This window comes from Pongo abelii, chromosome 13, assembly GCF_028885655.2.
Source record: "Pongo abelii isolate AG06213 chromosome 13, NHGRI_mPonAbe1-v2.0_pri, whole genome shotgun sequence".
NCBI lineage: Eukaryota > Metazoa > Chordata > Mammalia > Primates > Hominidae > Pongo > Pongo abelii.
In genome coordinates this window covers 98,574,181-98,595,580 of record NC_071998.2, presented here as the reverse complement: position 1 = coordinate 98,595,580, position 21,400 = coordinate 98,574,181, and the positions used below count along the sequence as shown (strand labels likewise).

Sequence of the window (21,400 nt, the reverse complement as noted above, 5' to 3'; positions counted from 1 at the left end):
TCATGAGGTCAGGAGTTCGAGACCAGCCTGGCCAACATAGTGAAACCCTGTCTCTACTAAAAATACAAAAAATTAGCTGGGCGTGGTGGCGGGCGCCTGTAATCCCAGCTACTCAGGAGGCTGAGGCAGGAGAATGGCTTGAACCCAGGAGGCGGAGGTTGCAGTGAGATGACATTGTGCCATTGCACTCCAGCCTGGGTGACAGAGCAAGACTCCGTTTCAAAAAAAAAAAAAAAAAAATGTTGGTTTTCACCCTCTTCTGAGGTCCATGCTTCTGGTTTCGAAAGGTAGATGGGCTCCTAAAAGTAAAGTGTCAGGGCCAGGTGCGGTGGCTTACGCCGGTAATCCCAACACTTTGCAGAAGCTGAGGCGGGTGGATCACCTGAGGTCGGGAGTTCCAGACTAGACTGGCCAACATGGTGAAACCCCGTCTGTACTAAAAATACAAAAATTAGCCGGGCATGGTGGTGGGCACCTGTAATCCCAACTACTTGGGAGGCTGAGGCAGAAGAATCTTTAGAACCCGGTGAGCCAAGATCATGCCATTGCACCCCAGTCTGGGTGACAAGAGCGAAACTGTCTCAAAAAAAAAAAAAAAAAGAAGTGATGTGTCAGGGGTTCCTGTGTCATTGTTCTCTGATGCAGGCAAGGAGGCTTGGACTTGGCTAGGAGTTAGGACATGTGTTTTCTCGTCCTAGCTCTGCCAATGTGTGGCATGGGTAAGTTACCTCTGTTCCCCAGGCCCCTTTCATCTGTGCAAAGGGGGGCTTCCAATTATATTCTAATAATGTACAATTGCCATATCTTCAGAGTTTCAAGGAAGTGCAAACTAACTGCCATGAAAGTTTCACCAGCCAAAAGCTGATTATGTAGATGCTAACATTTGAAAGATTAAGATCATAATATTCGGTACTGGTTAGAACGTAAGGAAACCAACGTGTTGATATCTTGCTGATGAGAATGTAAACTGATGTAAATTTTTTGAGGAACAATTTGAAATGGTTGAAATGTATTGTAAATCAATTTCTATGAATTGAGCCTGAGGAAATAAGTGAATAAGAGTACACATGGAAATTCTGTAGTAATGAAAAGTTGGAAACAATCTAAATGTCCATCGAAAGGAGACTGAGCTGGGCGTGGTGGCACATAACTGTAATCCTAGCACTTAGAGAGGCCAAGGTGGGAGGATCCCTTGAGCTCAGGAGTTCCAGACCGGTGTGGGTAACATAGTGAGAACTCATCTCTACAAAAAGTAATGAACCAGATGTGATGGCAAGAACCTGCGGTCCCAGCTACTCAGGAGATTGAGGTGGGAGGATCACTTGAACCCAGGAGGTCGAGGCTGCAGTGAGCCATGAGCCTGCCACTACAGTCCAACCCAGGCAACAAAGCAAGGCACTATGTAAATAAATAAATAAATAAATTTTATTATTTTCACATATGTATAAAAAATGTGAAGACTTATACAACAAACTGAATTGTGGTCATATCTGGAGAGGCAGGCTGTGGATTTTATTTAAAATACACATGTATTAATTTACTGATTTGTTTTTTTGAGAGAGTCTCTATCGCCAAGCCTGAAGTGCAGCGGCTTGGTCTCGGCTCACTGCAACCTCCGTTGCCTGAGTTCAAGCAGCTCTCCTGCCTCAGCCTCCCGAATAGCTGAGATTACAGGCACCCACCACCAAGCCTGGCTAATTTTTGTATTTTCAGTAGAGACGGGGTTTCACCATCTTGGCCAGGCTGATCTCAAACTCCTGACCTCATGATCCACCTGTCTCGGCCTCCTAAAGTGCTGGGATTACAGGTGTGAGCGACCGTGCCCAGCCGTATTGATTTATTTTTTTAAAAAATAAGCACGCATTTTGAAACCAGAAAAAAAAAATGTACCTTTAAAAAATGAAATAACAGACCGGGCGCGGTGACTCACGCCTATAATCCTAGCACTTTGGGAGGCCAAGGTGGGCAAATTTATGAGCTCAGGAGTTCAAGACCAGCCTGGCCAACATATAGTGAAACCCATCTCTGCTAAAAAATGCAAAAATTAGTTGGGCGCGCCAGGCACAGTGGCTTACACCTGTAATCCCAGCACTTTGGGAGGCCGAGGTGGGCGGATCACCTGAGGTCAGGAGTTTGAGATCAGCCTAACCAACATGGAGAAACCCCGTCTCTACTAAAAATACAAAAAAATTAGCCGGGCATGGTGGCCCATGCTTGTAATCCCAGCTATTCTGGAGGCTGAGGCAGGAGAATCGCTTGAACCCAGGAGGCAGAGGTTGCAGTCAGCCGAGATCAGGCCATTGCACTCCAACCTGGGCAACAAAAGCGAAACTCTTTCTCAAAAAAAAAAAAAATATATTAGCTGGGCATGGCAGCACATGCCTGTAGTCCCAGCTACTTGGGAAGCTGAGGCAGAAGAATCACTTGAACCCGGGAGGCGGAGGTTGTAGTGAGTTGAGATCGCGCCACTGCACTCCAGCCTAGGTGACAGAGTGAGACTCCCTCTCAAAAAAAAAAAATATTAGCCAGGCATGGTGGCGCGTGCCTGTAATTTCAGCTATGAGCGAAGCTGAGGCAGGAGAATTGCTTGAACCTGGGAGGCGGAGGTTGCAGTGAGCTGAGCTCATGCCACTGCACTCTAGCCTGGGCGACAGAGTGAGACTCCATCTCAAATAAATAAATAAAATTAAATATATATATATCTCTCAAGCAGTTAGACAATCCATCTATCCATCCACCCATACGTACATACAGGCCCCAAGATTTCTCACTAGCCCCGTTCAGCTGTGTGACTGCTTTTCCCCCAGCCTGGACAGAAGGTTAGAGGTTTACTCTCTGGGGAACTCGATCCAGGGGCTCTGAACTCAGAGAAGCCAGGCACAGCTGAGGATAGGCTACTCAAAGAGCAGTCATACAGCAGGCCTCCTCCTCTGGGTGGGCTCCAGGAGACACTGGCTGACTCCCTTACTTAGCTGCACAACCCTGGGCTGGATTTAACCACTATATACTGCAGTTTATTTGGTTGTTTTTATTTTATTTTTATTTTTATTAATTTATTTTTTTGAGATGGAGTCTCCCTCTGTCGCCCAGGCTGAAGTGCAGTGGCATGACCTTGGCTCGATGCAGCCTCCTCCTCCCAGGTTCAAGTGATTCTCTGCCTCAATCCCAAGTTGCTGGGATTATAGGTGCATGCCATCATGCCCGGCTAATTTTTTTTCGTTTTGTTTTGTTTTGAGAAGGAGTTTCGCTCTTGTTGCCCAGGCTGGAGTGCAATGGCGCGATCTCAGCCCACTGCAACCTCTGCCTCCTGGGTTCAAGTGATTCTCCTGCCTCAGCCTCCTGAGTTGCTGGGATTACAGGCGCCCGCCACCACGCCCAGCTAATTTTTTGTATTTTTAGTAGAGACAGGGTTTCACTATGTTGACCAGGCTGGTCGCAAACTCCTGACCTCAGGTGATCCGCCCACCTCGGCCTTCCAAAGTGCTGGGATTACAGGCATGAGCTACCATGCCCAGCCAATGTTGCAGTTTTTTTAAAACTGTAAAATGGGGTTTATGTATTAAACAAGTATGTATTGAGCACCTATTATGTGCCAGCAAACCGTATTACATTCTGTAATAAAAGTAAGTCAGTTACTTCCTGCTGATAGGTCAAAAAAAAAAAAGTAAGTCAGCCAGGTGAGGTGGCTCACGCCTGTAACCCCAGCACTTTGGGAGGCTGAGGCAAGAGGATTGCTTGAGCTCAGGAGTTCAAGACCAACCTGGGCAACACAGTGAGACCCTGTCTCTACAAAAAAATTTAAAAATTAGCTAGGTATGGTAGTACATGCCTGTGGTCCCAGCTACTAAGGATGGTGAGATAGGAGGATTGCTTGAGCCAGGGAGTTCCAGGCTGCAGTGAGCCACCATTGCGTCACTGCACTCCAGCCTGGGTAACAGAGCAAGACCTTATCTCAAACAACAAAACAAAATAAAACAAAAACTCATGATTAAAAAGAAAGTAATGGCTGCTCACAGTGGCTCATGCCTATAATCCCAACACTTTGGGAGGCTGAGGCAGGGGGATCACCTGAGGTCGGGAGTTTGAGACCAGGCTGACCAACATGGTAAAACACCGTCTCTACTAAAAATACAAAAATTAGCCGGGCATGGTGGCATGCGCCTGTAATCTCAGCTACCCAGGAGGCTGAGGCAGGAGAATCACTGGAACCCGAGGGGCAGAGGCTGCAGTGAGCCGAGATTGCGCCACTGCACTCTAGCCTGGGCGACAGAGCAAGACTCTGTCTCAAAAAAAAAAAAAAAAAAAAAATTAGCTGGGCAGGGTGGCGCGTCCTCTAGTCCTGGCTACTCAAGAGGCTGAGGCAGGAGAACCGCTTGAACCTGGGAGGCAGAAGTTGCAGTGAGCCGAGATCACACCACTACACTCCAGCCTGGGCGACAAGAGTGAGACTCTGTCTCAAAATAATAATAATAATAAATAAAAATAACATAAAAAATAAAAAAGTCATTCAACTGTGATATATCAGTTTTTAAAATATACACACACAAAAGAGTATATTTTAAAATATACACACACAGGCAGCGTCTCTGCCCCCTGAAGCCTGCATTCTAGCAGCAATGGCAGCACCAACCTCAGAGAAGTAATGTGAAGACAAGTGACTTGATGCATGAAAGTACTTATCACAGTTACCTGGTACAGCGTCTGAGAGCAGTGATGTTAATGAATTTGAAGGTCCCTGCTCCCTCCTTTTCCTGGAGGGAGAACCCAGCAGACCCTTTCAGTACCCTTCTAGGAAAGACAAGGTTAGAACTTTGCTAACACTGTCAATGACTATAGAATTCTTCAATGTTGAATTTGACTTTGAAATTATCTTTCGTCCAAGCAAACTCTTGACTGGCTTATCAAGGGTCAAGGTCACTGTCTTTAGGGATTTGACACAGACACAAAAGGCCTTTGCAAGTCATGGAGTGACCCTAGGAAGTGAGATTCCCAAGTTAATGTATACCTTCCCTACTTAAAACAGTGTCTTTGTGAGATTTTCAGTGAGCCTGGTCTTTGGTTGTGGATCTGTAGTGACCCTGAAATATTTTGGGGAAAGAAAATACTGTGACAAAGCATTTCACTCTTCAAACCAAGATATTATATCATCTTCCAGTGCTGAATACTGCAGGACCAATTTGAAGTTATCAAAGGGGGATTAACTATGTAAGGTTTCACTGGTAGAGGGGACACACTAACATTAATGCCAGTATCTCACTTAATGTTCACACTAGCCTTGTGAGGCAGGTACATTCGTAGACTCATTTTGCAGACAAGGAAAGTACAGTGCAACTAGATGATGTAGCTTGTCCAAGGTCACCTGGCTAGTAAGAAGCAACTCAGGGCCTGGAGTCCAAACCCTTGCGTGGCAGATCCCACCTGTGCCCCCAGAGTCTGTGCACTACTCATCCCTGTCATTTCTTCTCCCACAGCCCAGTGAATTCTGTCAAGTTCTCCTCCTTAATTGAGTTACGGCAAGATGGCTCTAAGAATTAAAGTCAGACAAGGACACTCTAATCTGCACTCAGATAGACCAAAGATATTGTCTTGTCTTTAAAGAAACCCAAATGAGCTTCTTTTCAAATGGAAAACTGAGTTTGCTGAATGAAACATCAGAACATTGAAATTCAACACTTTGCTCTGAGAACTTTGTTAGGTAAATGTAGCAATCAGAAAAATTCATCAATAACTGACACCACAGACCAAGTTCACTCTTTCACTAGATTACCTTTTTTATTATCAATGATAATGCTGGGAATTCTTCTAAGATTTGGTAACTATTCCAGGGGTTTCCCCCTTTAAGAAGCTTCTGGTCATCCCTGGATATAAGAGGAGTTTGCGTCTAGATTTGAGTTTGAATAAGGCATCACACACTGTATGAGATATTTAGTTGCTGCCAGAACATTCGTTTGGCTTTTTTTTTTTTTTCTCCACATTGGCACTCGCTAGCCCCCTTCCCACTAGCCAGGACATTAAAATTGATTAACAAACACAATGTTTGTGAAAAAAAAAAGTCAACTACAGAGTAATAAAATGCATTCTTAATTTTTTTTTTTAAATCATTTCCCTGGCTCAAAGTACATAATTTCAAATTGGCAAAAATAAGCTCCCCTCTTGTCCGGCCCACAGACTGAAAGAGAATTAAACACAGAATTGTTTTTTTCTTGTTTGCATTTCTCAGGGTGTGAAGCATTCATTTTTGTACCTTCAACATTCCTACATTTTCCATAAAACAAAAATGTTACCTCCAATCCAATCTAAACCTAGGGACTTTGTTTTCCTCAGAACGACATTGTCTTAGTCTAAGAATCTGAGGCACTGAGGCTTTTAAATAAAGGAAGTAGAATCTTGGTTCTCTTTTCAGAGATAATTCTCCCCCAGGGGAAGCAGGCAAAACTTGGTAAACCAAGTGAAGAAGAAAATTCCAGCAACAGGTTTTTCTCTGCCCACTGACTTCTTTGCTGGTTCATTTAAGTACTTTTTTTTTCATTAAAATTTAAATACTTTTAAAATTTGCTAGTTCATTTACTTTTAAATGTGTTTCAAATGCATATAGTATTGGAGTCATGTTCTATGAAGATGGTAAATGCTAGCCCGTAATTTCTTTTACTAAGGAAAATATTACTGACATGCCCCCCACTCTTACAAAATGTTTTGTTAAGGGAAATATTACCGAGATGCACCTCACTCTTAAAAAATATTTCTTTTTTTATTTTTGAGGCGGAGTCTTGCTCTGTTGCCCAGGCTGGAGTGCAGTGGTGCGATCTTGGCTCACTGCAACCTCTGCCTCCCGGGTTCAATCTGTTCTCTTGACTCAGCTTCCCAAGTAGCTGGGACTACAGGCATATGCCACCACGCCCAGCTAATTTTTGTATTTTTTAGTAGAGACAGGGTTTCACTATATGTTGGCCAGGCTGGTCTTGAACTCCTGACCTTGTGATTCACCCACCTCGGCCTCCCAAAGTGTTGAGATTACAGGTGTGAGCCATGAAAAAATATTTCTCTCTACTTAAACAGACATTTAAAAATAAGCAACCTGGCCGGGTGTGGTGGCTTATTTATTTATTAAAAAATAAATAAATACATAAATAAATTTAAAAAAAAAGCAACCTAAAAAGAGGGATTTTTTTTTGTATCCTTTTTAATATCTCAGAACAAGTTGAGGACCCTGAAAAGCTGAATTTAATATATTGCAGTCAGACTACTTCAAAAGTCTTGAAGATAATTTCATTAATTTTAGATTTTATTTTTAAATAGCTTAAAGTATGTATTGGGCCTAAGTTTTTTGAGCTAAGAATGTAACTTAAGTGATCAAACCTAAGGGTTCACGAAAAAGATTCTAATGAAATTTCTGAGAATTGATTTTTAAATGTCTGTGATTCATTTTCTGCTCTAAAAACTTCAACCCTTAAGGTTTGGGTTTTGAAAGGCAATGAATTTGGCTGCAGAAAAGAGTGGACTCTTTCTCCATTTGGTTTTGGTTTGGATTTTGGTTATTTTTGTTTGTGTTTTCAAGTTTGTTTTATTACAATGCCTTGGCCAGCACTGTTCTATTACTTTGTCCAACTGTTTTTGAGAGTACAGTTATGAAGGATTTTATTTCCTTCATAACTTTCTTTGAAAAGTTTTCCTTCATAGAACTTTTCAAAGAAAGAGATGAAGTGGTGAAGAAAGAGAAGGGATGGAAAATGAAGTACCAAACCAACGACCCTCTCAACTAGAGAGAAATGCTATTGACAAGGACCAGGTCCCCCGACTCCCTGCCTCCATCTCATTAATAGTTTGCCAAGTCAGTTTTGCTCTCTTCATTCATTCTACAATTAATGGTCATTGGGCATTTGTCCTGAAGATGCCACAGGGGAACAGGAGCTACAAACAACCAGATCATGCAAGTCCACTGGGTAAACATCATAGCAGTCATTACACAGCTTTGTTAGAGCTCAGAGGAAAAAGGACTGGCTTAAAAGGGAACTCATAGACCAAGGAACAATTAAGAGGGACTTTTTGGAGTTTGGGTACGATGAGGGCCCTGAGGGGAGAAAGGGCATTTCAGACAGGAAAAACAGCTGATGAAAATATACATCCTGTATTCAGAGATTTGAGAGAACATCCAGTTAAGAGTTTAGAGAGGGTGAGGTCAGTCTCTAGAGAAGATTCTGGAAAGTTTGTATAGGGCTAAGTGTTGGGTACATCAAGCCAAACAGTTTGGTTTTATTCCTCTAGGCAAAGCGGAGCTGTTGAAAGATTGGCTGGTGGGGAGGTGAGTAGAGACAGAACTGTGGTGGTCTGTGAGCAAAATGGATTAGATCTAGCTGGAGACTGCCAGTGGGGCTCTGAGGGAGGAGACAAGAGGACTATTTGGAGTGTACAGACATAATTAAATCTGTAAATGAGGCTAGGCACAGTGGCTTACGTAAGTAATCCCAGCACTTTGAGAGGTCGAGGTGGGTGGATGGCTTAAACACAGGAGTTTAAGACCAGCCTGGCCAACATGACGAAATCTCTATCAAAAAAAAAAGAAGAATCAGTGCCACAAGATACTTGCTACTCGGGAGGCTAAGGTGGGAGGATTGCTTGAGCCCAGGCAGTGGAGGTTGCAGTGAGCCAAGATAGTACCATTGCACTCCAGCCTGGGCAATAGAATGAGACCCTGTCTCAAAACAACAACAACAACAAAAAGCTGTAAATAAGGCAAGCTTAAACCAAAGCAGCCCGAGAGTAGTAAAAAGATAGTGGAGATATTTAGGAATGGAAATGGCTGAGTTTTGTGGATGTCTGGATGCTCAGGTCAAAGAAAATAAGGGAGGAGTTGAAGAAAATCTAGGTTTCTATCTTAGAAACCGGGGAGAGAATGATGAAATTTTAAATCTGGGTGTGTTGCGGTTCTTGATAAGAAAGGGGATTAATGAGTCTACAGTGGATTGCTGAAAGATGAGCTTCCTGCTAATGGATTATTCAAAAAGAAAAAGCACATTAAACGTGCATTATTCATTCATTCAACAAACACTTATAGGGTATTACCATGTGCTAGGTAGGCACTATAATAGGACCTGGGGATATAGCAGTGAACAAAACAATAGCCTCAGCCTCATCATGTTTATGATACCCTGGGGAATACTGGTGATAGTAATAGCTACTATGTATTGAGTGTTAAGTCTGTGCTAAATACTTTACTTTAGATTATCTGATTTGATCCTCATCACTCTAAGAAGTAGGCATTATTAATATCCCCATTTTACAGAAGAGGAAACAGGCAAAGGGCAAAGTGAGGTCAGTAACTTGCCCAGCTAGAAAGCAGCAGAGTCAAGTTGGGAAACACAGGGTCAAAGCCTACTTTCCTAACCTCTAAAGTCTACACAAGACAGAGGGTAAAAAGAAGCTGGCATTCTTATGGTTTTAGATCTAACATTTAAGTCTTTAATCCATCTTGAATTAATTTTTGTATAAGGTGTAAGGAAGGGATCCAGTTTCAGCTTTCTACATATGGCCAGCCAGTTTTCCCAGCACCATTTATTAAATAGGGAATCCTTTCCCCATTGCTTGTTTTTGTCAGGTTTGTCAAAGATCAGATAGTTGTAGATATGCGGCATTATTTCTGAGGGCTCTGTTCTGTTCCATTGGTCTATAATGAGAACACACGGACACAGGAAGGGGAACATCACACGCCGGGGACTGTTGTGGGGTGGGGGTGGGGGGAGGGATAGCATTAGGAGATATACCTAATGCTAAACGACGAGTTAATGGGTGCAGCACACCAACATGGCACATGTATACATATGTAACAAACCTGAACATTGTGCACATGTACCCTAAAACTTAAAGTACAATAATAATAAAATTTAAAAAAAAAAGGCTGGCGTTCACAAGCAGATGAGTGTGGAGGCTGAGAAAAGCTTTGCCACCTTGTGAAAGCTGCAAGCTCCTTTTACAGTTATTTATTAGCAGGGATTTCATTTCAAAGCAATTCGGGTACTTAAAATCATCTCTTGTTTTCACTTTTTTAAAAAGCAGTTTTTCAGGCCAGGCGCAGTGGCTCATGCCTGTAATCCCAGCACTTTGGGAGGCGGAGGCGGGTGGATTGCCTGAGCTCAGGAGTTGGAGACCACCCTGGGCAACATGGTGAAACCCCATCTCTACTAAAATACAAAAAATTAGCTGGGCATGGTGGAACACGCCTGCAGTCTCAGCTACTCTGGAGGCTGAGGCGTGAGAACCGCTTCCATCTCCACCCTGGAGGTGGAGGTTGCAGTGAGCCAAGATCACGCCACTGCACTCCAGCTTGGGCTACAGAGTGAGATTCCGTCTCAAAAAAAAGGAAAAAAAGCAGTTTTTCTTGAGTCCTGTGGCAGTTATGCAGAGACACCCAGCCAGGGTGCAGCCAAGTCATGGGGTGCTCTATGTGTCCAGACCCCATACCCAGTTATGGGTGCTGAATCTTTCATTTGAAACATGGATGCAGCTTCTTCAGCATATCACAGCCCTCCATGGCTCCACATTAATCCCCTAGCACTAATGGTGTTCATCACATCTTCTGCCAACTAATGCAGTTTGTGCTGGAAAAAAAATTATTTTATAACTCCAAGGACATTAATAATTAACTTCAAGTCCACAAAACTAGTAATATCAGTTTGCTGAAATAAAGTCACCAGTGAGTGTTTAATTCTTCTTTAAAGAGTGTCTTCTATTATTATTATTCTACAGTGCAATTTCGTCATCAAAGGTTTACTCAGCCTCATGTTTATAAATTATATACGGCAAGGATTTAAGTCTTCTGGCCCTACCTGTTCTGAAGACAGGGAGGGCCATAACCTCCTTGTCATACAGGGCACCTGCCTTGAAAGATGATTTGTGAACTTGAAGTTTCTTGCTTCTTTTAGAAATCTGGGGTGAATATACAGATTTCCCTTTATGACGCAATCAGAGGAATAACCAGCTAGTTGCCTGCCACGAAGAGAGACTGGCTTTTATCCTTCAGAAGGCCGGTTGGAGACAAGTTCATCTTTTTCAATTGAGTTCCAGAATCTTGTCTTGATTATATGACATAATAATGGTGGCTTTCCAATTCATCCGTGCAATATTGTTTTTTCATTGTGGTGGTTACAGATAGTTTTTTTTGAGGGGGAAGGGCTACTGCCTTAGAGAAATGAAAGTAAAGCAGAAATAATCTAGTGTGCTGCCTACCTAAGTTGGAAATTCCAAGTCCTGACCCACATGTTTACGTCCCAAGGGAGATGGCTGTCAATCAAGGGCTCATCCACTGTTCATTCAGGGTGAGGGACTTTGGCTTTCCTGAAAAAGTGGTGAGTTTCCCATGCAGCCCTCAAATCACAGCATCCCAAGATGTTGCCATCACAATTAAAGGAGTAGAGGAGGAAGTGGCAGGTGTCTTCCTTTTTTGGTTCCTCCGTTTGAAAAGGGCTTAAAGTAAAAATCAGAGTTAAAGTAACTGGCCTGATCCTATGGGGGTGGGTTTGAACTCCTCGAGGCCATAGGAAGGAGGACCTCGGTTTCCCTGCCAAAACACTCTCCTCCCCCAGCTGCAACCCTGGCAGCCCTTGGCCAGAGCCAAGCTAGAAGATGGAAGTCACACTCAAGGGCGTCCGACTCTGGATCTTAGAGGGATTCCTGGCGTTGGCAGGGAGGGCCGAGTCAATTCATTCGGGGCGAGATGCATTCCAAGAATGCTTCTGTGGTCGGCGAGGAGTGGAAAAATCAGGTATCACAAATATTCTGAGGAAACCTAATAGGTACCAGAATCGCAGGGTTCAAACAGGTGACAACGACAAAGGACGTTGGCAACTAGAACTCAAAAAGGGGTGAGTGCACTCTCTGCCCGGTGCCCGAGCTTCCACCCCTTTACCCAGTGTCCCCTCTCTTTTCTTTCCTAGGTTGACACCAGCCTGAGCGCCAGCGTTCACCGGTGAGCGGGCTCCGTGGAGAAGGGGGCGGAGTCCCGCGCCGCACGCCCGAATCCAAAGTAAACACCTCGCCAAACCTACGTTTAGAAAGTGATACCGAACACCACATCGCGTTTAAAAAAAAAATACTGTTTGCTGAGAAGATGAGAGCAAAACATTTCCCAGCTGGAAAATTACTGATCACAAACCAAGGGGAGAGTGGCGGTGGGGCAGGCAGCGTTATAAGACTGAAGTAAAGATCGCCGTTTCCTATTCCCTTCCCGGTGGGCAAGGACGCCTGCGGCGGGCTCGGTGTGCACTTTTTGGGAGCTAGGATCCCACCGCATCGCTCCGCTTCCTGGCACATGGTCACTTCCCAGCGAAGTCCCTTTCGGGGGGCCTGACCTACCCGGAGCCTGAGCCGAAGGAACGAGTTGTCCTTTGACCTTTACTGGCCATTTCACCTCTTGATGACTCAGTTTCTCGTCCATAAAGTGGAAAGGAGAGTGCGTGGCTTGAAAAGTCACCAGTGAGTGTTTAATTCTTCTTTAATGGGTGTCTTCTATTATTATTATTCCACAGTGCAATTTAGTCATCAAAGATTACAGGCAGTGGCTCACGCCTGTAATCCCAGCACTTCGGGAGGCCGAGGCAGGCCGATCACTTGAGGTCTGGTGTTCGAGACCTGCCTGGCCAACATGGTGAAACCCCGTCTCTACGAAAAATACAAAAATTAGCCGGCGTCGTGGCGCACGCCTGTAATCCCCGCTACTCGGGAGCCTGACGCAGGAGAACTGCTTGAACCCAGGAGACGGAGGCAGTGAGCTGAGATCGTGCCACTGCATTCCAGCCTGGGCGACACAGCAAAGCTGTCTCAAAAAAAAAAGAGAGAAAGGAAAAAAATGAAAGTGCTTCGAGATGGCTGGTTGAAAACTGTCTCCGCGCCTCACAGTCCCTCTTATCTCCCTCACGCCTCTGAGTAAATATTAAGCCCTTTCACTCCCTTTCTCGCTATTTAAAGTATCAAAACCATAACTTCCCATTCGTGCCTCTTTCCGCCTGTTCCCGGCGGAACACTCCTCTGGCCTTCTCTTGAGGCTCCCAGTTCACGCTGCACACTGCTGGGCACCGCCTCCTCTCCACACCCCTAGCGCCCCCCACTCCTCGGCAAAAGGGCCCGCGAGGAACCGTGCGAGGTCAGGCCGAGCGCCGGCACCGGCACCGGCACTGGCGCTGAGCGGCGAGAGCGGACTCCTGCGAGCGCAGAAAGGGAGGGGGAGATGGAGGGCTGGATGAGTCACGCGGATAATCGAGCTCTTCTCCAGCGCGCAGACAGCGCGGCAAGCGCGTATGCTAGCAGGGGTGAAGACGCGTGACCGTCCTGACCGCTGACCCCACCAGTCTTCGCGGGCTTCGAACCCAGAGAGCCAACAATGGCGGTGAGTACGGCCCTGGTCGCGCAGCGACCGAACCTGCGCCCGGTTCCTCGCGCCCCGCGCTGGGGCGGACGCCGCCGCCGCCACCACCACTGCCGCCGGCGTCAGCTCGGCTCCAGCCCGCCAGCTGCCTGGCTGGCGTCACGGCCCGGCCCAGCCCCGCCCGCGCCCCTCCTTCCCCTCCCCCGCCCCCACGTGCGCCGAGTTTGTTGATTTAGCTGCCATAGCAACGATGGAGGGGAGCCTCGGGGGGGCGGAGAGAAGAAAGGGAGGGGCGGGGCATGGGAGAAGGCGGAGGAAAAGGCTGTAGCGAAGGAAGTTATAAGTAAGGAGCGCGCGCCGGCGGCCGGCAGTTCCCCGACCAGAGAGAACTAACGTGTCTGCGGGCGCGCGGGGAGCAGAGGCGGTGGCGGGCGGCGGCGGCACCGGGAGCCGCCGAGTGACCCTCCCCGTCCCTCTGGCCCCCCACCCTCCCACCCGCCCGTGGCCCGCGCCCATGGCCGCGCGCGCTCCACACAACTCTCCGGACTCCGCGCCCTGCGCCGCCGACCAGTTCGCAGCTCCGCGCCACGGTAGCCAGTCTCACCTGGCGGCACCGCCCGCCCACCGCCCCGGCCACAGCCCCTGCGCCCACGGCAGCACTCGAGGCGACCGCGACAGTGGTGGGGGACGCTGCTGAGGGGAAGAGAGCGCAGCCCGGCCACCAGACCTACTTACTCGCCTTGCTGATTGTCTATTTTTGAGTTTACAACTTTTCTAAGAACTTTTGTATACAAAGGAACTTTTTAAAAAGGACGCTTCCAATTTATATTTAATCCAAAGAAGAAGGATCTCAGCCAATTTGGGTTTTTGGGTTTTGGCTTCGTTTCTTCTCTTCGTTGACTTTGGGGTTCGGGTGCCCCAGCTGCTTCGGGCTCCCGAGGACCTTCTGGGCCCCCACATTAATGAGGTAGGTGAGGCGCGCGGCGCTGGGAGCAGGGAGGGGTGAGGACCGGTGGGACGCGCCGGAACGACGGCCGAAAGCCGCCCCTGACTCCTGTCTCTGCGCCCTGCCCTGCTCGCAGGCAGCCACCTGGCGAGTCTGACATGGCTGTCAGCGACGCGCTGCTCCCATCTTTCTCCACGTTCGCGTCTGGCCCGGCGGGAAGGGAGAAGACACTGCGTCAAGCAGGTGCCCCGAATAACGTGAGTATCGTCCCGGGCCGCCGGGACCGCCCGGTGGGTTTCCGTGGGTGTGGTGGGGGCGGGCGGAGCCTTGGGGTCACCAAGAGCCACTGAACGAGGGTAAGAAGCGGCCACCGCACGGGATATCCCGCAGCCTTCCCGGGATAGCTTCCGTGCCCTTGGCTCAGCTGTATATGCCCGTGGTGCGAGCACTGCGGAGCCGCCTGGGGCGCAAGCCGGGTCTTCACCAGTCCCTGGGCGCGCTGTCGGCAGGGCGGGCGCGCGCGGTCCACCGGGCGGGAGGTGGCCGCGTCCCCAGACACTGGCTGGGCCAGAGTGAGTTTAGCGCGTAGGCGGCCCCGTGGCGAGAGCGCACCGAGAGAGCCTCGGTGTGCCAATTCCGGGGACGTCCACGGGACCTGGCGGGGGGAGGGACCAGCCGCGGCGCTCGCTCACACGCAATTGGGCAGACAGGACATAACACCCGCGATAGAGACGCATCACCTCTTCTCCGACCCGGGTGTGGGCCCAGATTGCAGCGCTGGCGCCCTGGGTTCCCGGGTGCTTCCTGCCTGACCAGTCCCCATGTCTGGGCGGTACAGTCGCGCGTGGCCCGCCAGCACGTCAGTATGTCGGGTGGCAACAGGGGACCACCACTGACAGGTCTCTCCCGCCCTGTCCCCGCAGCGCTGGCGGGAGGAGCTCTCCCACATGAAGCGACTTCCTCCGGTGCTTCCCGGTCGCCCCTATGACCTGGCGGCGGCGACCGTGGCCACAGACCTGGAGAGCGGCGGAGCCGGTGCGGCTTGCGGCGGTAGCAACCTGGTGCCCCTACCTCGGAGAGAGACCGAGGAGTTCAACGATCTCCTGGACCTGGACTTTATCCTCTCTAATTCGCTGACCCATCCTCCGGAGTCAGTGGCCGCCACCGTGTCCTCGTCAGCGTCAGCCTCCTCCTCGTCGTCCCCGTCGAGCAGCGGCCCTGCCAGCGCGCCCTCCACCTGCAGCTTCACCTATCCGATCCGGGCCGGGAACGACCCGGGCGTGGCGCCGGGCGGCACGGGCGGAGGCCTCCTCTATGGCAGGGAGTCCGCTCCCCCTCCGACGGCTCCCTTCAACCTGGCGGACATCAACGACGTGAGCCCCTCGGGCGGCTTCGTGGCCGAGCTCCTGCGGCCAGAATTGGACCCGGTGTACATTCCGCCGCAGCAGCCGCAGCCGCCAGGTGGCGGGCTGATGGGCAAGTTCGTACTGAAGGCGTCGCTGAGCGCCCCTGGCAGCGAGTACGGCAGCCCGTCGGTCATCAGCGTCAGCAAAGGCAGCCCTGACGGCAGCCACCCGGTGGTGGTGGCGCCCTACAACGGCGGGCCGCCGCGCACGTGTCCCAAGATCAAGCAGGAGGCGGTCTCCTCGTGCACCCACTTGGGCGCTGGACCCCCTCTCAGCAATGGCCACCGGCCGGCTGCACACGACTTCCCCCTGGGGCGGCAGCTCCCCAGCAGGACTACCCCGACCCTGGGTCTTGAGGAAGTGCTGAGCAGCAGGGACTGTCACCCTGCCCTGCCGCTTCCCCCCGGATTCCATCCCCACCCGGGGCCCAATTACCCATCCTTCTTGCCCGACCAGATGCAGCCGCAAGTCCCGCCGCTCCACTACCAAGGTCAGTCCCGGGGATTTGTAGCTTGGGCTGGGGAGCCCTGTGTGTGCTGGCCCCTCGGGGCACACGGGATGATGCTCACCCCACCTTCTTCACCCCTAGAGCTCATGCCACCCGGTTCGTGCATGCCGGAGGAGCCCAAGCCAAAGAGGGGAAGACGATCGTGGCCCCGGAAAAGGACCGCCACCCACACTTGTGATTACGCGGGCTGCGGCAAAACCTACACAAAGAGTTCCCATCTCAAGGCACACCTGCGAACCCACACAGGTAGGGGGACAAACTGCAGAAGGAAGAGGTTAGCTTCCAGCCCCATAGGCTACCAGTGGACACTCCTCAGTGTCTCGTTGGCTTCCCAGGGCAGTCTATCGCCTTGATCTCAGGGATAACTGGAGAGAACAGCAAACCGGCGCCGACTTTTCTGCCCAGGAGCCTTTTGCTTGATGGATGCTATCTGTGCTTGAATGTGCAATTTTGTTAGGCCTTTAAAAGGCAGGAGATTCCCCGCGGTCTGTGGGCCTCTCCTAGCTTGGCATTGTAATCAAGAAATTATACTTTGCTATGCAAAAGCATGATGCCTTTTTAAAAAAATCGTTTTTTACTGTTCCCTTCCCAGGTTCACCCTCCCTTTCTATTATTTTGAATTCTGGTCTTAACAATTCGGTCTTATTTTTTATTTTTTATTTTTTGTTTGTTTTGATTTACATTTTTATTTTTTTTCCCCCGCAAGCAGAAGGTTTTATTTTAACTTCAAGAATATGAGGGTCAAAATTGCTGGGGAGATTCTGATTTAGGGTTGTCACTGCAGAGCACTTCCATGTCAATGTAAGTAGGTACCCAGAGTCATTTAGATGCAGCATTCAATAAGGTAAAGATAAAAAAAAAAGTAGCCACCTGTGGCTTTTTATCCCCAGTCGTAGTAGGAATAAGATTGCCTGGTTTGGGCACACTACCAATCACAATTTCCAAATTTCATTTCTACCACTGAGATGTCTTGACTCAAAAGAAACATTAGTATAGGTTTAGGTGGTGTTTGTGTGTTTTTGGTGAAACATTAGTATAGGTGTGGGTGGTGGTTGTGTGCTTAACTGACCCCCTAAAAACAAGACCAAATACTTAAGACATGGAATGTATTCCTGTTTATGATATGGAATTCAATACAGCCCTTCAGTGGTATAAAGACATCCTGGATTCCTTTAGGGATGGGGGCAGAGTTGGTTTGATATCTGGCCTTCAGTTTTTAAAAGGGGCGATTCTTTGATATAGCAATGGCGTCAATTTTTTTTTTTTCTTTTACCTTTACAGGTGAGAAACCTTACCACTGTGACTGGGACGGCTGTGGATGGAAATTCGCCCGCTCAGATGAACTGACCAGGCACTACCGTAAACACACTGGGCACCGCCCGTTCCAGTGCCAAAAATGCGACCGAGCATTTTCCAGGTCGGACCACCTTGCCTTACACATGAAGAGGCATTTTTAAATCCCAGACAGTGGATATGACCCACACTGCCAGAAGAGAATTCAGTATTTTTTACTTTTCACACTGTCTTCCCGATGAGGGAAGGAGCCCAGCCAGAAAGCACTACAATCATGGTCAAGTTCCCAACTGAGTCATCTTGTTGAGTGGATAATCAGGAAAAATGAGGAATTCAAAAGACAAAAATCAAAGAATAGATGGGGTCTGTGACTGGATCTTCTATCATTCCAATTCTAAATCCAACTTGAATATTCCTGGACTTACAAAATGCCAAGGGGGTGACTGGAAGTTGTGGATATCAGGGTATAAATTATATCCGTGAGTTGGGGGGAGGGAAGACCAGAATTCCCTTGAATTGTGTATTGATGCAATATAAGCATAAAAGATCACCTTGTATTCTCTTTACCTTCTAAAAGCCATTATTATGATGTTAGAAGCAGAGGAAGAAATTCAGGTACAGAAAACATGTTTAAATAGCCTAAATGATGGTGCTTGGTGAGTCTTGGTTCTAAAGGTACCAAACAAGGAAGCCAAAGTTTTCAAACTGCTGCATACTTTGACAAGGAAAATCTATATTTGTCTTCCGATCTACATTTATGACCTAAGTCAGGTAATATACCTGGTTTACTTCTTTAGCATTTTTATGCAGACAGTCTGTTATGCACTGTGGTTTCAGATGTGCAATAATTTGTACAATGGTTTATTCCCAAGTATGCCTTAAGCAGAACAAATGTGTTTTTCTATATAGTTCCTTGCCTTAATAAATATGTAATATAAATTTAAGCAAACGTCTATTTTGTATATTTGTAAACTACAAAGTAAAATGAACATTTTGTGGAGTTTGTATTTTGCATACTCAAGGTGAGAATTAAGTTTTAAATAAACCTATAATATTTTATCTGAATGTTCTTTATTGTTTTGTTTTCCTCCTGGAAAAATATGAACAGTGTTTGGTTTAGACACACCGGGATAATAAGGCATGTAAGAAGAACGCACAAAAAAGCCAACTTTATGTCAACAAATTAAAATACCTTTTTTTATTTGAAAAAACTATTTAGTTTTACAATAAGTACTATCAATATAGGGCTGAGAACTCTTGAATATTGTACGTTTAAAAATTATAAGATTAAAAACCCAGTTCAGGTTTAATCTTTCCAAATGTACATAAAGCTACATGAAAGCAGTTTCCTTACCTATGATTTTCCCAGTAGAAACAGCTTAATCATTCTTAAATTTGCTCAGTTTAGTATGAAAATATTTATGAAATATATACATTTCAGTTTCATATTTGAAAAAAATCTTTATGGTTTGTTTTTTAAAGTAAATAAAAATACAAAAGTTTTCTGTGGAGGCCTGTCCCAGCACCCCTCACATTTGAGTAACAAAAGAACCTTCCCACAGCAGACAACCCTAAGAACGTAGTTCCACAGTGCCCTCCTGAGGATTAAAGGGTTCATTTATGCTTGGTGTGTGTTACAGATACATTACTTCTAGTTACAGCCCTAAAGAGGTCAGAACCAAAGTTTCTGGCAGATTGTTTTAAAGCTAAATCAGTTACCCTGATTGAAGGTGGGAAAACAAACTGAAATAAAATAATTTAAAAATTATTCAAATTCACAAAACTAAGTGTAAAGTTAAATGGTGTTTTTGGAATTTTGTAGCATTTATATTAGAAGTTTTAATATTAAAACTCAAAACTGCCCTGTTAGAATCTGAAGTTCTTGAGGTGGGTACCTGAGAGATTGAAATTCATTTGGGGCTATCACAAAATGGAAAAAGCATTTGTGACACTTGTTGACACCTTATAAACTTGTAATAGAGACGTGGGTGACTAATACTTATCATCAAGGGGACAGAGCTCACTGCTCACTGGCATTTTCTTTAGACTGCTTATTAACTATTGATTGTATCTAGTGTCCAGAGGTGCGTTTGTACCATGGGTACATTTAATAAATGAAATAAAAAATGGACGTTTATAAGAGGCTTATGGTAGATCAACACAAGGTATTTTCTTTGGCTTTTGAGAGTCCAGCATGACTGGAAAGCATGGCATGTGTCTCTGCTTAAAAGAAAACAGGTGCATCAATAGGATGGAATTCTATGTGGCCAAGAACATATTCAAAGCATATTTAATGACATGGAAAAATGCTCATAGTATGTTAAGTGGAAAAAGCAGGATATAAGACTATAAACAGTACAAATTCAACTGTGTACATTTAAGTGTGTGTGCTTTGAAGGAGAGAGAGAGAAACAAAAGGAAATTAAGAGAAAACCCTAGAAGGAACTGCCAAAATATTCATACTGGTTTTCTCAGTTTTAATTTTCTTTTCTTTTTTTTTTGAGATGGATTCTTGCTTGTCATCAAGGCTGGAGTGCAGTGGTGTGATCTCAGCTCACTGCAACCTCCACTTCCCAGGTTCAAGCAATTCTCCTGCCTCAGCCTCCCGAGTAGCTGGGATTACAGGCGCCCACCACCACACCCGACTAATTTTTGTATATTTAGTAGAGACAGGGTCTCACCATGTTGGCCAGGCTGGTTTCAAACTGCTGACCTCAAGTGATCCGTCCACCTAGACCTTCCAAAGTGCGGGGATTACAGGCATAAGCCACCGCGCCCAGCCTAAATTTTCTTTTTTGAAGTTTTCGAACATTCTAAAACAGCTATAATAAGTTTGGAAAACTTTTTCATAAGAATGAAGATATAAATAAAGAGCAATTAAAATAATTTAAACAAAAAGCCCTCATTAGAACACATTATTCTGTAAATTATGTTTAGATTCCTTTAAGTTTAAATTTCTTAAATTTCTGTTAAATTGTGGTTGGTTGCTTTCATAATCCACCTCTTATACAGAATCTTTTGGCACACGGTGTATGAAAATGACTGTAAAATGCCATCTTTATATTTACTAAGTGCATATTATCTCGAATAGAAGAAACAGGCATAAACTATCAAGAATTTTAAATTTATTCAAAATTTTCTGATGTCATAGGCTAACATTCCTCTACGTTAATTTTTTCTTTATTTTTAATTTTTTATTTAATTTTTTTTCTTCAGCTTTTAAGTTCGGGGTACATGTGCAGGATGTGAGGGTTTGTTACATAGGCAAATGTGTGCCATGGTGGTTTGCTGCACCTAGATATTAAGCCCAGCATCCATTAGCTATTCTAACTGATGCTCTCTCTCCCCAACCCCTATTTTTTTAATTTTTAATTCTATTTTTAAAAATTTTATAGAGACAGGGTCTCACTACGTTGCCCAGGTTTGGTCTCGAACTCCTGAGCTCAAGCAATCCTCCTGCCTCGGCCTCCGAAAGTGCTGGGATTACAGGCATGAGCCATAGCACCCAGCCTACATTAACTTTTTCTAGCCTGAAAAAGAAAGCCTCAATATCTAAAATGAATGAGGAAGATTTCCCAAAACTGTGACCAAACAAAATACTATTCAATATACACCAATAGCTAAATTATTTACTCTGGGACCTATCAGCCGTGGGCTCCTAGGTGTACTGTCATTATGGTGTTACAGAGCCATTTATACACTATACAATAAAGAGTATCTAATAATTGTGATGCCTGCTTATCATATTTTCCTTACGACACTTAATTTTACTGTTTTCTATTTTAACTTGTGTGCCTACACACACAAAGGATTAACGATGATGTTTCCTACACACATCAACAGACTTTCAGTCCACCTATTTTCCAGCAAAATGTCTCTTCTGATAAAATTCT

At 46.2% G+C, this 21,400-nt stretch overlaps 1 protein-coding gene across 2 annotated transcripts; it reads left to right on the top strand.

Annotated features, from left to right (window-relative positions):
• The first annotated feature begins 9,437 nt into the window (after nucleotides 1-9,437).
• KLF4 (KLF transcription factor 4) lies at nucleotides 9,438-18,572 on the top strand. Of its 2 annotated transcripts, XM_002820073.6 has the most exons (6): nucleotides 9,438-11,339; nucleotides 11,928-14,321; nucleotides 14,437-14,557; nucleotides 15,224-16,196; nucleotides 16,296-16,460; nucleotides 17,496-18,572. In XM_002820073.6, exons 2-6 carry the CDS (start codon nucleotides 14,317-14,319, stop codon nucleotides 17,669-17,671), a joined length of 1,440 nt encoding a protein of 479 aa, XP_002820119.1. In that variant the 5' UTR covers nucleotides 9,438-11,339; nucleotides 11,928-14,316; the 3' UTR covers nucleotides 17,672-18,572. The 2 variants fall into 2 exon arrangements, with proteins under 2 accessions (XP_002820119.1, XP_009243005.2); XM_009244730.4 differs by lacking the exon at nucleotides 9,438-11,339 and having other exon boundaries at nucleotides 13,674-14,321; nucleotides 15,224-16,460.
• The last annotated feature ends 2,828 nt before the right edge of the window (nucleotides 18,573-21,400 follow it).